Here is a 13006-nt window from a genome sequence, read left to right on the forward strand (position 1 = left end):
GGGATCAATGTCATCTGCTGTTTCTTTCGTCGCAAAGTGTGTCTCTCAGCGCCTGCTTTTTGAGGGCACGACGTTTCACACCGTCCGCGTCTGTATGCAAACTTGTCGTATTCTCCACTAAAAAGTGCGACTACGACGACTCTTCGCCGCTGCTTTTGCCCCCATCCCCCTTATCCTTACCGGCATCGTTGATGAGCCCCAGATCCATGATGCTGCTGGTTGCTCTGACCTCGCCCTTCTCCCGGGCGGCGTGGGCCTCTTTCGCCTGACGCTGGAGCCAGTGATCCTTGATCTCCTTGGCGCGCGCAATCTCCTTGGTGTGGTGCAGACACTCGAGGTAATCCTCCTTGGCCGCGATGCAGTCCGAGGGTGTATCGGCGGATGCGTAGCATTTCTGGAACTCCTGCCAAAAGGCGAAGCAGCGCGGTCGACCGCCTTTGAAGCTGAATCCGGACTGGAGTAGGCGATGCAATGCGTGTGGGATAGATGAGCAGATGATGGTGCCGAAACGGAGCGGGCAGAAGGTGCAGATCCATGGCAATTCGTACGATCCAGGTTGATGGCCGTGAGTCGGCGTTGCAGATCGGTATCCAGATAGAGCACATGCGAAGCGTGCGAAGGTCATAATGGATGTCAAAGCGTCCGAGGAGAGATCAGGAAGAGAGCAAGGCAAACGTACACGATCAGCTTCTCTTGCTACGGCATCGACGTCTAACCAACAATCTTGCTTATCTGCTGAGAACTTACAGCCATTGTGAGATGCTATGGAGGTATTGCGCTTTTCTTGCTGCGTCTTCTTCAGGCCTTGGGGTAAGCCTGGAGGTGGATCGAGCCGTTCGAGTTGGTGGGAGCGTTTTGTCGGTCTCGGCGATCAATGATGATGATGAGGATGTCGAGAAGGTGTCGAAATGTGGAAAGCGACAAGCAACCTCGAATTCTTAGCAGCGCGCTTCGGCTCCGTTTGAGATGCGATCACGAATTTTTCGAGTTATGTTATGTCGACTTCAGACACAGTACATCAAAAATGGGCTTGCTATGCACGGACCGTTGCGAAGAACCATACCCTGCTACTTTAACGTATAACAATCATAATGTGCTCGCAATGCTCTTCTCGTATGGCCGCCCAGGACACCTTCTCGGGCACACATGAATCACAGCGTCGTTTGCTCACAGCGTCATTGGAAAGAAGAAGAGCTTTGATACGTGTCCTGGCACTGACAAAGTTGAATCAAGGGTTGAGGAACGGAGCCATGTAGAACTTCTCCGGACCATGCTCCTTGCCTGCCTCGTCGATCTGCTTCAGCTCGTCCTCGCTGAGCTTGAGCTCTTGGTCATTGCCCGAGTCCACCTGGTCGAGGTACTCCTTTGCGCGCGACTCCTTGTTGGTCGTCGTGGTGATGATTCCCTCGGACCTCTGCAGAGCCCAGCGGAGGAGGACGTTGGCAGGGGTCCTCTTGTCGTTCTTGCCCGCGATCGAAGTCAGCGCCTTGTTGAGCGGTCCGTCTTCTGGCAGGGCGGACTTGTAGAACGGTGCCAGGGCTGAGTAGGTCATCGTCACAATGCCGTGCTTCTTCTGGAGCGCGAGGAGCTTGGTGTACTCCTGGTGGGAATAGCAGTAGGGGTGGAACTCGATCTGGTTGATGTCAGGCACGGACAGACCTGCGTCGAGGAGCTGCTGAATGTCACTGGCAAGCCAGTTGCTGACACCGATGCTCTTGGTGAGACCCGCCTTCTTGATCGCCTCCAGCTCCTTCCATGCGTCGACATTGGATGGCAGACCGTCCTTGCCGCGAGGAGGGAAGTGGAGCAGGTACGAGTCGAGGTAGTCTACCTTGAGCTTTTGCATCTCAACCTTGACCGCGGACTGCAGGTCCTTCATGCCATCGCTGCCAACCTTGGTCAGGATGTAGAGATCGGAGCGCTTGAGACCGGACGTTTTGAGGAAGGATGCGATGCCTTCGCCGGCATAAGTCTCGTTTTCGTACACCTCAGCATTATCGATGAACCTGAATCCAGCTTCGAGCGCCATGGTGACCTGCTTGCTGGCGTCGGACTTGTAGAGAGCGGTGCCGGTGCCGAAGGCGAGGCGGGGCAGCTCTACGCCGGAGGGGAGACAGATAGTTGGGATCGGCATGTTGAAGCTATTCTTGAACGGGGTATGTATGGTATGTGTTGTTCGACAGTTAGGAGGACGGGGTTGTTGGTGGTCGGGAGGGGGAGAGTGTGAGTTGGGAAGGTTGATGGAGGGCGTTAATATACGAAGCCGACGGTTGGGGAGGTGTCACGCGAATGAAGCAACCGCTAGTCTAGCGCTCGCACGGGCATATGCCTCCGCTGCTGACTGTGTGCTTCCGGAAGGTGCAGAGGCCGACTTTCTGCCCATCCGCTGCCTTGCTACTGTAGCACGAGAACCGGCGTTTGAGCTCGAGGCAAGCACGGCACGGCTATGCAAACAACGCCGTTGACAGCTCCTACAGCTAATCATGACTAAGCACTTCGACTCCACCTGAGCCTCGCAGACCCTTTCCTTGCCGAAATTCTCAGACCAACACTTCTTCCAACCCTTCGACTCAGCCATCAACCTTCTTCTCTGTGCCGTCACCATCCTCCTCACCATACAGCTGGTCTTCGCAACAATGTCAGGCCAGACACTCAACGATCTCATATCGACCGTCTTTCTGCAAGCGTCCAATCCGCCCCCAGCACCGCCGCCTCAGCAGTTTGACCCTCGCGCAGCCTCCTCCTCCACCGCCTCATCCTCCTCCTCAAGCACAACCGACCCAGCCGTCGCAACACTCTCCCTCCTTACCCGGGCACAGCAGATATCCGACTCGATCGGCGTCATCTCCTCCAACGACGCGCTTCGTGACATCTCCACCTCGTCCCTGCGCACGCTCTTCCTCCCCTCCCTCGCGGCGGAGTTGCACACGAGCGTACGCACGGGCACCGACCATGCAGCGCGGAAGCAGCGGTTGCGCTCCAGTCAAGAAGCCGCCGCAAAGTTCCTCAACCGCGTGATTGCGCTAGGTGTGGTGCCGCCAACAACGAAGCAGCTGGTTGGGTGGACGCGGGCGAGTGTGCCCGAGGGTGAACTGACCGATGCAGGCGTGGATGTCAGCTGGGTAGGCACCGAAGCACCACCGCACACACGAGAGGTCAAGATTGCCACGTTCAAGCTCGAGCGTGCGCTGAAGAGCAACTTGCAGTCCTTCAGGGAGGCATATCGGGCGAAGCGGAAGTTCAATGGCATAGCGCCGGATGATGTGGTTTACGATCTGCTGCTGTACCCTTCTCAGCGGGACGACGACGACGAGGGAGATGATGACGATGGGGAGAACGAAACGTCCGAGACCTCCGCACCAGGAGGCATCGCTTCAGTACGACAGTACCTCCTAGCGCTGCTCAACCTACACGTCCTGCGCAACGCCTCCCTCCTCGCCTCGTCCTCGCAAGAACTCCAATTGCTTCGATCCATGCCACCGCCGCAACCCACCAACCCCTCTTCCACCTCCGAATCGGAATGGCGTCTCGACCGACCCACCTCCGGTCTCCCCACCAGCGGTCCCCTCCTCGCACCGACAGGCAAAGTCCTCCGACCGTTCACCATCACGCCTTCCACGCGCGCCGAGGTGGCCGCATCGGTCTTCCAGCCCTCCTACCGTCTGCCGACCATGTCGATCGACGAGTATCTCGAAGAGGAGCAACGGCGCGGGAACATCATCCAAGGAGGCGGTCAAGCGAGTTACGATGCGCCAACCAGCACCGAGACGCGTCAATTGCGTGCTGAACAGGACGGAACACTCGATGCCGAGGAGGCGGAGGAAGAACAGCGACAGAAGGATATCCATTGGGACCGCTTTGCCGAGGAGAACCAGAAGGGAGCGGGAAACACCATGAACCGCGGCTAAAAAATTGCATTGCTGTTTCTACATCTTCGTCTGTATGGTCTGAAGGGTGGCGATGAGCTTTTTCAGTTCGTCTGCGCTCGCCTGTTCGGCTCGAGCCTCAAACACCCGCACAAAAGCTTCGAGCACCCGTACCAACCGTGCATCCCGCTCGTCAAAGTGCCGCCCAACCACACGGAGCATGCTCCACAGCGTTCGTGTTTCGATCCACCCCTGCTGACGATCCAGCAGCTGGATGACCAGTTTGAGCTCCTGCATCCCTACCTGGAGGTGCGGGAACTTGCGGTGGAGGGAGGAAAAATGGCGCCAGAAGCGTTTGAGGAGCTGGGCGCGGGAGGGGATGGAGCTCGCTCCGATGCCAGAGGCAACGGAGGCAACGGGGGCAACAGAGGGTGGGATACGAATGCTCTGCGCGGCCTTGAGAAGCGTCGTGACGATCCTACTCTGCGCTCGCTTATCCTCCATAACCGCGCTAAGCAGGATCGAGGTGTACCGGAAGCCCGTGAGCAGCGAACCTCGTTCGATGCAGCAGCGGACGATGCTGAGGCGGGCGGTCTCGGTGAGGTCGTGGATCGTGCCGAGTCGTGTGGTGCGTACAAAGTCGAGGTCGGACTGGATCAGGTCGAGCCGGCGGTTGCGGGCGTGGCAGATGATGCGCGCCGACATGGTGCGTAGCGTCGGTCCGCCGAGATGAGGGATCGTGCAGATGTCGTGCCAGAGCTGCTCGTCGGTCGATCTGAAGCCGAGGCTGGGCTCATTCGAGTCGAGGATTGACAGCGGCGCCGGTTGGGAGGGAGCGTTGGCGAACATGCCCATCAGAGTGTCGTACATCGCTGACGTGCGCTGCGACGCATCCAGAACACTGAGCAGCTCGAAGGCAGTTCTTGCGCCAGCCAAGTCTTGTGCACAAAGCAGAGACAGCGAATCCTCCATGACTTTGGTCGAGACCACTTGCGGTGGCTTGATCTCTTGCGCGCGGAGGCGAGAGAAGCCTCCCGCCGTCCGTAGTCCATTGCTCGCATCTGAGCTCGACAGATCGATCTGTGCGCGCCTTTGAGCCGTCCGCAAGAGGCGGACGATACGATTGCCCGCTTTCGTCAAGCACAGCAGCTTGAACATGCGATTGACCACCTTGCGCTTGAACGAAACACCGTCTGCGGTCAGGCTGATCATGGCGTCGCCCATCGCACGGACTGTGAGTCGGACGTCAGACACCGGAGAGGAAGTCGACGATGGTTGTACGATGTCGACTGAGGTCGATGAAGGCGATGAACCTTCGATAGCGTCGGAGAATGGCTGTACTGTTGTCGGTGTCGAGGGCAGCTTGATATCGAAGATTAGACGTTCCAAGAGATACCGAGATTGTGAAGGCCTCAGACGACCGTCGCCGATTACGGTCGCTGCTTGCCGTGTCAGACCCGCAGTCTGAAGGTGTGTGACACATTTGTAAAGCGTTCCTTCCTGCATGCGACGGATCGTGGATCGTGATGGTCCAGAGTCGGAGTTGTCCACGAGCTTTGTCGGCTTCCAAGAGCGGTAGATGTCCCATACGAGTCGAGCATCTCGAGACTCTTTGACGCATTGTGACAAGACGTGGCAGCAGATCTGCTCCCTCTCTGAGGAGTTGACCTTGCCGAACTCGGCGCACAAAGCTGACATAGACCGCTCGCCAGACTGTACGAGCAGACGAATGCGACTCTCGATAGCTTCCCTTTGATGCGGTTGCAGCGATTTGATGTAGGTGGGAGGCAAAGCTGGTCGAGCTGGATGCTGATTGACAATTGGTGGTGATTCGGCTTGAGCGGGATCAAGGCGTGCATTTTGTGGTTTGGATGAAGTGAAGAAGTCGGGGGGCGAGGTTTCGATGAGCAGGGGTCGGTTGCGATGCTCGTACAATGCTCGTATTGACGGTGATGGTTGTAGAGTATGATCTTTGCTGGCTTGTCTTCTCGACTGCGGTCGCGGTCTTGAAGCGTCGCTGGGATGCCAGAAGTCGGCAGAGGTCTGGGGCTGGTCATGGTGGTAGGGGTCGAGAGAGCTCTCGTATCGGAGGTCCTCCAGGGGCAGCTCTGACGCCTTTGCGGGTCGGTGCGATGAGCAGAAGCAGCGCGAGGGCCCAGCTTCGCCAGAGACAAGGCTTCCGTGAGGAGCATGCCACTGGCGCGATGCTGAGCCGTGTGTGCTTTCGCTATGGCCTGGTCTCGAGCTCGAAGCAAGTCTCGACGCTTGACCGTATGCCCGCGACCGCGCTGCCGAGTGGCGCAGCGACTGAAAGGCGGTGCTGAAGAACATGCCCTGGCATCACTCTTGCTGCCGGCAGGATCGCCGCACAGAGTCAAGACGCGCCTCGGACTGCTGCCGTTGCAGGGCGGAGCCAGCTTCTCCTTGGGCAGCGCACGTGTGCTGGTGAATGTGTTGCTGTGCTCCGTACTATCGCGACATCTGTTGATAGTGTGTCGTTCGGTGCTGGTCGTACCCGACTGTGGGGATGCTGAATGTGATGAAAGGTGCGAAGCAAAGCGAGGAATGTCTGGATATGTATGCTGTGATCAGCCTGGAGGCACACACACCTGCTCGCATGGTCTGACACTTTCTCGAGGGTCGCCAAAAGATCTCGGGATTCGGCAGACCCTCGAGCTGACGATGTAACACTTCAAAAATATGAATCGCTGTTTTCGGATCCGAGAGACCTCTTCTCTGCAGGCAGGACTTGCCGCAGCAATTTGGTGGTTTTCGCTGGAAGAACGGGGCAGCAGACGGCTCTTATCAGAAATTCGAGAAATTCTCAGGCGAGAAGCCATGGTTGCGGTCGTCTGGCCTGCCAGGCCCGACCTCGAAATCCGCTCGTCACGATCCTCCCTTCCCCTCCTCACCATCCACCGTCGTTCGACCTTTAAACTTCCTTTCAATCCACTCTCTGAGGTGATAGGTAGGCCGAACTCTTCTTCACCACACACACACACACACCACACCCTTTCTCCCCACCAACTTCAGTCAATTCGCCAAAATGGGTGGAATGCCTCGCGCTACCAAGGAGGCTTGGTTCGAGAAGCTCACCGAGCTGCTCGAGAAGTACCCTTCGATCTTCATTGTCAACATTGACAACGTCTCGTCGCAGCAGATGCACCAGATCCGTCAGTCTCTGCGCGGTAAGGGAGTTGTTCTGATGGGCAAGAACACGATGGCTCGTCGAGCTCTGCGAATGCTCATCGGTGACCACCCCGATTACGAGCGTCTGCTGCCTCACCTCAAGGGCAACATCGGTTTCGTCTTCACCAGTGGCGATCTTAAGGATGTGCGGGATCAGATCCTGACCAACCGAGTGGCTGCGCCTGCTCGTGCCGGTGCCTATGCTCCGGCTGACATCTTTGTCAAGGCCGGTAACACGGGTATGGAGCCGGGTAAGACGTCGTTCTTCCAGGCTCTTGGTGTTCCTACCAAGATTGCTCGTGGTACCATCGAGATTGTTTCCGACGTCAAGGTTGTTGATGCGGGTAACCGTGTGGGTACTTCCGAGGCAACGCTGTTGAACATGCTCAACATCTCGCCCTTCACGTACGGTATGACGGTGGTGCAGATCTACGACCAGGGTCAGTGCTTCGAGTCGTCGGTCCTCGACGTCTCCGAGGACGAGCTGGTCGACCGCTTCGTGCTGGGTATCAAGCAGGTCGCCTGCATCTCCCTTGCGCTCAACTACCCTACCATCGCCAGCGTCATGCACTCGCTCGTCAACGCCTACAAGAACCTCATCGCCGTCTCGCTCGCCACCGACTACGAGTTCGAGGGCAGCAAGAAGGCCAAGGAGTACCTCGCCAACCCCGAGGCCTTCGCCGCCGCCGCCCCCGTCGCTGCCGCCGCCGACGCCGGTGCCGCCCCCGCCGCCGAGAAGGAGGAGGAGGAGGAGAAGGAGGAGTCCGACGACGACATGGGCTTCGGTCTCTTCGACTAAGCGTCGACGCTCCAAAAAGACCGCGTCTACTGTTAGACGTTGGCACGGTCGTCCGATGATCCGTCATCTTTGTCCACACTTTTCTCGTTTGTTGCTGTGATCGTTCAGTCCCCTAGCAATGACACGCTCTTCAGACGGTGCCTCCCCAGTGTGAACATATGTGAACTACTATCGTTACGTTCATGACATGAGAAGCTTCACTACACCTTGACTTTGAACGCCCCGCTCTCGCGATCGTAGCACTCCCGACACCTGACCTCACCGTCACCATTGACCTTGGCCCCGCTATCCAACCGCTTCCCGCAGACCGTTGGCTTTGGCTTCCTCCACTCATACAGTCCTTCCTTCGCAGCCTTCTGTGGTGGGGCGCGACAGATCAGACAGCTCCTGTGCCACTGAGTACCTCGAGGGCCGAGGACGGCTTCGAGGGAGGAGACGGTGAGGCCGCAGAAGGCGCACGTGTGCATGCCGCCGAACTTCCCTCCCGAAACAGGGGCGAGGAGGGCCGGATTGGCAGAGGAGAGCGCCGAGATGCGGGAGAAGATGCCGGCTGCCGGGTTGGCCGGGCGGCCAGTCGAGGGGGTGAGGATGGTCGATTGGGTGGGTGGGGCGGCGCCTGCGGTGGGTTGGAAGCGTCGAGCTGTCGATGTTGTCGTGGGAGCGCTGGGCTTGGTGAGCGACGATGGCGCTGGACTCGCGCTGTCTTTGGATGATGTCTTGATCATGGCACTGGGCCGGGACAGAGTCGCGGAAGGCAAGATTGACGGTCGATCAGCCTCATTTCGCTCCCGCATGGACGTTGCAGGCGACGGCGCCGGACTCGGCTTGAGCTCCCTCTGATGCGTCGCGTGGCTCCTCAAGCTGCCATCGCGACTCACAACAATTGCATTGGCAGGATCGAGACTCGTTCGGTAGCTCTTCTGCCCTCCGCTTGGCGTACCCTTGTTGTCAACCTGCGCGGGGACCGTCTTGAGCTGGATGGTCGGAGAGCAGCGCGGATGTGCGTAGGCAGGCAGCCCATCTGCCAGTGCCGGATGCGCAAGGTCGTCCTGAAGCCTGACAAAGGTCTTGGTGCCATCGATGAGGTCGTGGCAGATCGAGCAGCGGAAGCAGTCGGCGTGGAGGTGGACCTGGTCCGCCAGCGTCACCATGACGACTTCCTGTGCTTCGATGGAACCAGGCTTCTCGAAGGGGAGAAGGTGGCAGGCGGCACATTGGACCGTCCCCTCAGCTGGCTCGAGGGGAGACGGAAGGCTGCCATCTGACGGCTCTCTAGATTCGGCCAGACCAGCCTTCTCACCTTGAAGGATGTTTTGCCGCTCGACCTTCTTGCCGGAGAAGGGATCATTGTGGGGACGGATGAAGCCGCCCGAAGTGCGAGGACGACCCGCATCTGTGGTCGCCACACGTAGCCGATTGCTTGAGGCGATGATGGGATGCAGTGACGGACTGCCCGGAACCTTTGATCCAACTCGTGTGGTCGATGATCCGCTTTCGACGCTCGCGGTTCGATCCAATATGGATTGCTGCTTGAATGCAGCGGTGCTGGATCTCCATTCGGGCCTCTTGATCGGACTGACGCTGCGGCTGCGTGAGTCTCTGCGAGTGAGGCCAGTGCTCTCGGTATTTGAGGCGAAGGAGGGCTTGAACGCGGCCAGGTTCAGACCGTCCCTGAACTGCGCAGTAAGAGGACGTGGCTTCGGGGGGCTTCCGGTGAGACTTCCCGACCGGGTCATGCTTGGAGCCTTGCCCGGTGAAGCGGGCATGGGGGTCGGGACAATATACTGGCTCTTGACTGGCGACCGGCGCGGATCGGCTGCGCTAAGCGAGGATGTAGACTGAGGTAGGGATGTGTTGGAGTTCGATCGGCTAGAGAACGGAATGCGAGGAGCAGACGAGACCGACTGCTGGCCCAGCTTCTTGGTAAGCTCGGCGATGGTCGCGCCCATGGGTCCGTTGCGTGTAGCACCGATGCGCGTGACACGGCGCATGTCAGGGAGGCGGCTGTCGTCGGGATCGTTACGAGCGACAGGAGGCTCTGCAGAGGGAGCACGCCGAGGACGGTCGAAGCAGCCCTCGCAGGTGGGATTGCCATCCATTCCAACCAAGATATCCACTCCGTCCGCGCCACCCTTAAAACAAGACGTGCACTTCCAGCATTTGCCATGCCAGATGCCACTGGAAGCCTTGACGTATTTGCCGTATTCCTTTGTCGAGCCAAGCACGTCACGGCCGCATGCACGGCAGCCGCCAAGGCTGTATCGTTTAGCATAGCAATCACGGCAGTAGTAGGATGAGTCCTGACTTTGATGGGAAGGAGGCGCTGCGTAGAGGGTGGAGTCACGTGCGAAGACGGCGGCGCAGTCGGCGCAGGCCCATCGATTGCGACTCTCGGAGGGCTCGACCAGCGAGCCACATACTTTCGAGAGGACGCCATCGGAGCCCTTGACGATGGGAGCCGAGTAGTCCTGACTGGGCCGTCGAGATAGAGGCTCTGTCAACGGAAGGTTTAGGTTCGACGAGCTGATGTCGACTGAGCTGACGGAAGCGTTTGGGTCTAGACCAAATCCAGATCTAGAGGATGTGCTGGTGCGAAGGTCGCGCGAGATGCAGGAGGGCATGCCGAAGCCGAGAGCAGGTCCGTAGCTGGACCGCTTTGGAGAGCGAGGAGGTGGCCGATCGTGGGTGTACTCGTCGTCCTCTTGATCGGCGCCAGAGGCAGATTGCAAGCTCGAGTCGCCGTGAACATAGCGATGGGCCCAGGGATCCGGCTTGTTAGCGGTTGGAAACGCTTTGGTAGAGCGTAGAGAGGCCTCCTTGCTGGTGCCGCTACACTTGCTGCAGCGGACTTTGCCAGAGATGGGGTCTCCGCAGCGCTGACAGAAACCTAGACGGCTTGGAGAGGGGGCATTTACGGTTGGCGAGGCGAGGGCTGGGGTCGACATTGGATCACCTGGTCAATGCGATTCGGCGAGTGGTCGTGTGGGACTCGAGTTTCTGTGCAAGATTGTATGAGAGCCCTATATGTACCCTCTGAGGAGGCAGATGCGGGTGGACAGCAGAGACGGAGGAAGGAACAGCTAGATGATGGCTCAACAGAGTGGGGCTGTCAACCTTGATGAAACAAGGACAAGCTCGACCTCGAAACTCCCACCTTTGACACAAAGCGGTGGGAGAGTGCTTCACGGATCGGGATGGTGGGGGAACGCAAGGAAGGGAGAAGAGGCAAAGCGCATTCATAGCCAGGCATGGAGCGAGGAGGAGGCGCTTGACAAAGTGACACTTTTCATTGAGCCCCTTTTCTCCTTAGTCGAGACCAACACTTTTTTAGCGGCCTTGCGGTGAAATGCAGACTGCGCCCTGCTGAGCCCCTTTTTTGAGGCTCAGCCTCCACAACAAGAAATTCTCAAGGCTGCCGGCACACGCTGGATGACCAAACGCGTCACAAAGCCACGTGCTGCCCAATCGGTGCCAAATCGTCTTGAGACGTACGGCTTTGATCTCGACAGCTTCTCTCTCACAGGAGTGTGCAGCGGGCTGTTTCCTCGCCTCATTGTATGGCAGCCAGTATGCAAGCCATTGAGCCGACAACATGAGTGTGCTGCTTTTGGTCTCTATGCGCTTCTTGTTTCTGTTTGCGATCATACAAGCTTATGTACACTTGGGCATGCTTTTGAGCACTGCCATCCCTGCGAGCGTCTGTCCGCATTACAGCCAGTCTAGGCCGATCCTACTGCTCGCCGTAGCCCTTGGGGTTGTTGCTCTGCCATCGCCACAAGTCATCGGCCATAGCATCCAGGTCGCGGGTGGCCTTGAAGCCGAGCTCCTTCTCTGCCAGCGTGGGGTCGGCGGTAAGATCCGGCACGTCGCCCGTTCGTCGACCCTCGATGGTGTAAGGAAACTCGTAGCCCGACACCTTCTTCATCGCCTCGACCATGTTGAGCACCGACATGCCGACGCCCTTGCCTAGGTTGAACGCGCGGTACTTGCCCTTGGTCTCGGTCTTGCCCTCGGCAAAGATCTCGTCGCGGTCGAGCGCATCCACAGCGTTGACGTGGCCACCGGCGAGATCCTCAATGTGGATGTAGTCGCGAACGCACGTTCCGTCCGGCGTGGGGTAGTCGTTGCCAAACACCTTGAGGCCCCCCTCGCGGTACTTGCCGACGGCCATCTGGGCGAGCAAGGGCAAAAGGTTGCCGGGCTTGCCGCGAGGGTCCTCGCCGATCTTGCCCGACTTGTGCGCACCAGCAGGGTTGAAGTATCGCAGACCGATGGCGCGGAACTCGGGGTAGGCATCGCAGACATCGCGGATGATGATCTCGCTCATCCACTTGGTTCGGCCGTAGACCGACTCGGGCGCAAGGCGCGTCGACTCGGGGATGGGCACCTTGGGAGGCGTGCCGTAGACGGTAGCAGACGAAGAGTAGACCAGACGGTTGCAGCCGTTGTCCTGCATGGCCTTGAGCAGGTTGACCAGGCCGCCGACGTTGACATCGTAGTAGTCGATGGGGATCTCGGAGGACTCGCCCACCGCCTTGAGAGCGGCACAGAGGATGACACCCCAGATCTTGTCTTCGCCCTTGTAGCTCTCAAAGACCTTGTTGACGTCGTCCTTGATGCGCAGGTCCCCCTTGAAGACGTCGACCTTGCAGTCGTCCTTGTCCTGCTGCGAGGCACCCTCGGGGAGCTCGTCAATGGCAATCTGCTCGAGACGCTTCACAGCAGTGGGGAAGGCATTGTGGTAGTTGTCGAGGACTGAAGGGTAGCATTGCAAAAGCAAACAGTGTCAGCTGCTGTCGTGTACCTGCGTCGTCGCAATCAGAAGCTACTTACCCGTGACACGGTATTTGCGGGTGAGGAGGGTGACGAGGGCGACGTGCGAGCCAATGTAGCCGGCACCACCGGGGATGAGGATCCTAGGCTTCTGAGAAGGCATGTTGTCGAGTTAAGCAATGCGGGTGATGGTTGGGAAGCAAGAAAGAAGATCGATGTCGACACGGATGGACAATGCAGACCGACACTCGGGAGCAGTCGATGCAAGAAGAACTCGGGACGTGGATTTCCGTCGACTTGGATGTGCATGACGGGCGGCTGACTGACTGGCTGACTGGCTGACTGGCTGCTGCCTCGCCGTGGGGAACTGATTCTTCCT

The 13006-nt window shown here is 58.5% G+C and overlaps 7 protein-coding genes across 7 annotated transcripts; 2 read left to right on the forward strand and 5 right to left on the reverse strand.

The window, feature by feature from the left end:
- Positions 1 to 130: 130 nt before the first annotated feature.
- Positions 131 to 753, reverse strand: PSEUBRA_003166 (uncharacterized protein; the record flags this gene model as incomplete). The annotated part of the gene is made up of 2 exons (XM_016436326.1): positions 131 to 454; positions 748 to 753. 2 exons carry the CDS (start codon positions 751 to 753, stop codon positions 131 to 133), a joined length of 330 nt encoding a protein of 109 aa, XP_016292335.1.
- Positions 754 to 1228: 475 nt separating this feature from the next.
- Positions 1229 to 2134, reverse strand: PSEUBRA_003167 (NADP-dependent oxidoreductase domain protein; the record flags this gene model as incomplete). The annotated part of the gene is made up of 1 exon (XM_016436323.1): positions 1229 to 2134. The coding sequence occupies one exon, from the start codon at positions 2132 to 2134 to the stop codon at positions 1229 to 1231; it is 906 nt and encodes a 301-aa protein (XP_016292336.1).
- A 502-nt stretch (positions 2135 to 2636) lies between these two features.
- On the forward strand, positions 2637 to 3908 carry PSEUBRA_003168 (TAP42-like protein; the record flags this gene model as incomplete). Its single annotated transcript, XM_059465014.1, has 1 exon — positions 2637 to 3908. The coding sequence occupies one exon, from the start codon at positions 2637 to 2639 to the stop codon at positions 3906 to 3908; it is 1272 nt and encodes a 423-aa protein (XP_059320663.1).
- Positions 3909 to 3926: 18 nt separating this feature from the next.
- On the reverse strand, positions 3927 to 6197 carry PSEUBRA_003169 (uncharacterized protein; the record flags this gene model as incomplete). Its single annotated transcript, XM_016436336.2, has 1 exon — positions 3927 to 6197. One exon carries the CDS (start codon positions 6195 to 6197, stop codon positions 3927 to 3929), a length of 2271 nt encoding a protein of 756 aa, XP_016292338.2.
- A 715-nt stretch (positions 6198 to 6912) lies between these two features.
- Positions 6913 to 7854, forward strand: PSEUBRA_003170 (Ribosomal protein L10/L12; the record flags this gene model as incomplete). Its single annotated transcript, XM_016436307.1, has 1 exon — positions 6913 to 7854. One exon carries the CDS (start codon positions 6913 to 6915, stop codon positions 7852 to 7854), a length of 942 nt encoding a protein of 313 aa, XP_016292339.1.
- Positions 7855 to 8054: 200 nt separating this feature from the next.
- PSEUBRA_003171 (Zinc finger, LIM-type) lies at positions 8055 to 10799 on the reverse strand (the record flags this gene model as incomplete). The annotated part of the gene is made up of 1 exon (XM_059465015.1): positions 8055 to 10799. One exon carries the CDS (start codon positions 10797 to 10799, stop codon positions 8055 to 8057), a length of 2745 nt encoding a protein of 914 aa, XP_059320664.1.
- A 785-nt stretch (positions 10800 to 11584) lies between these two features.
- On the reverse strand, positions 11585 to 12790 carry PSEUBRA_003172 (NAD-dependent epimerase/dehydratase; the record flags this gene model as incomplete). The annotated part of the gene is made up of 2 exons (XM_016436334.1): positions 11585 to 12609; positions 12688 to 12790. 2 exons carry the CDS (start codon positions 12788 to 12790, stop codon positions 11585 to 11587), a joined length of 1128 nt encoding a protein of 375 aa, XP_016292341.1.
- Positions 12791 to 13006: the final 216 nt, after the last annotated feature.

The sequence above is a fragment of the Kalmanozyma brasiliensis genome, assembly GCF_000497045.1.
Source record: "Kalmanozyma brasiliensis GHG001 unplaced genomic scaffold PSEUBRA_SCAF20, whole genome shotgun sequence".
NCBI lineage: Eukaryota > Fungi > Basidiomycota > Ustilaginomycetes > Ustilaginales > Kalmanozyma > Kalmanozyma brasiliensis.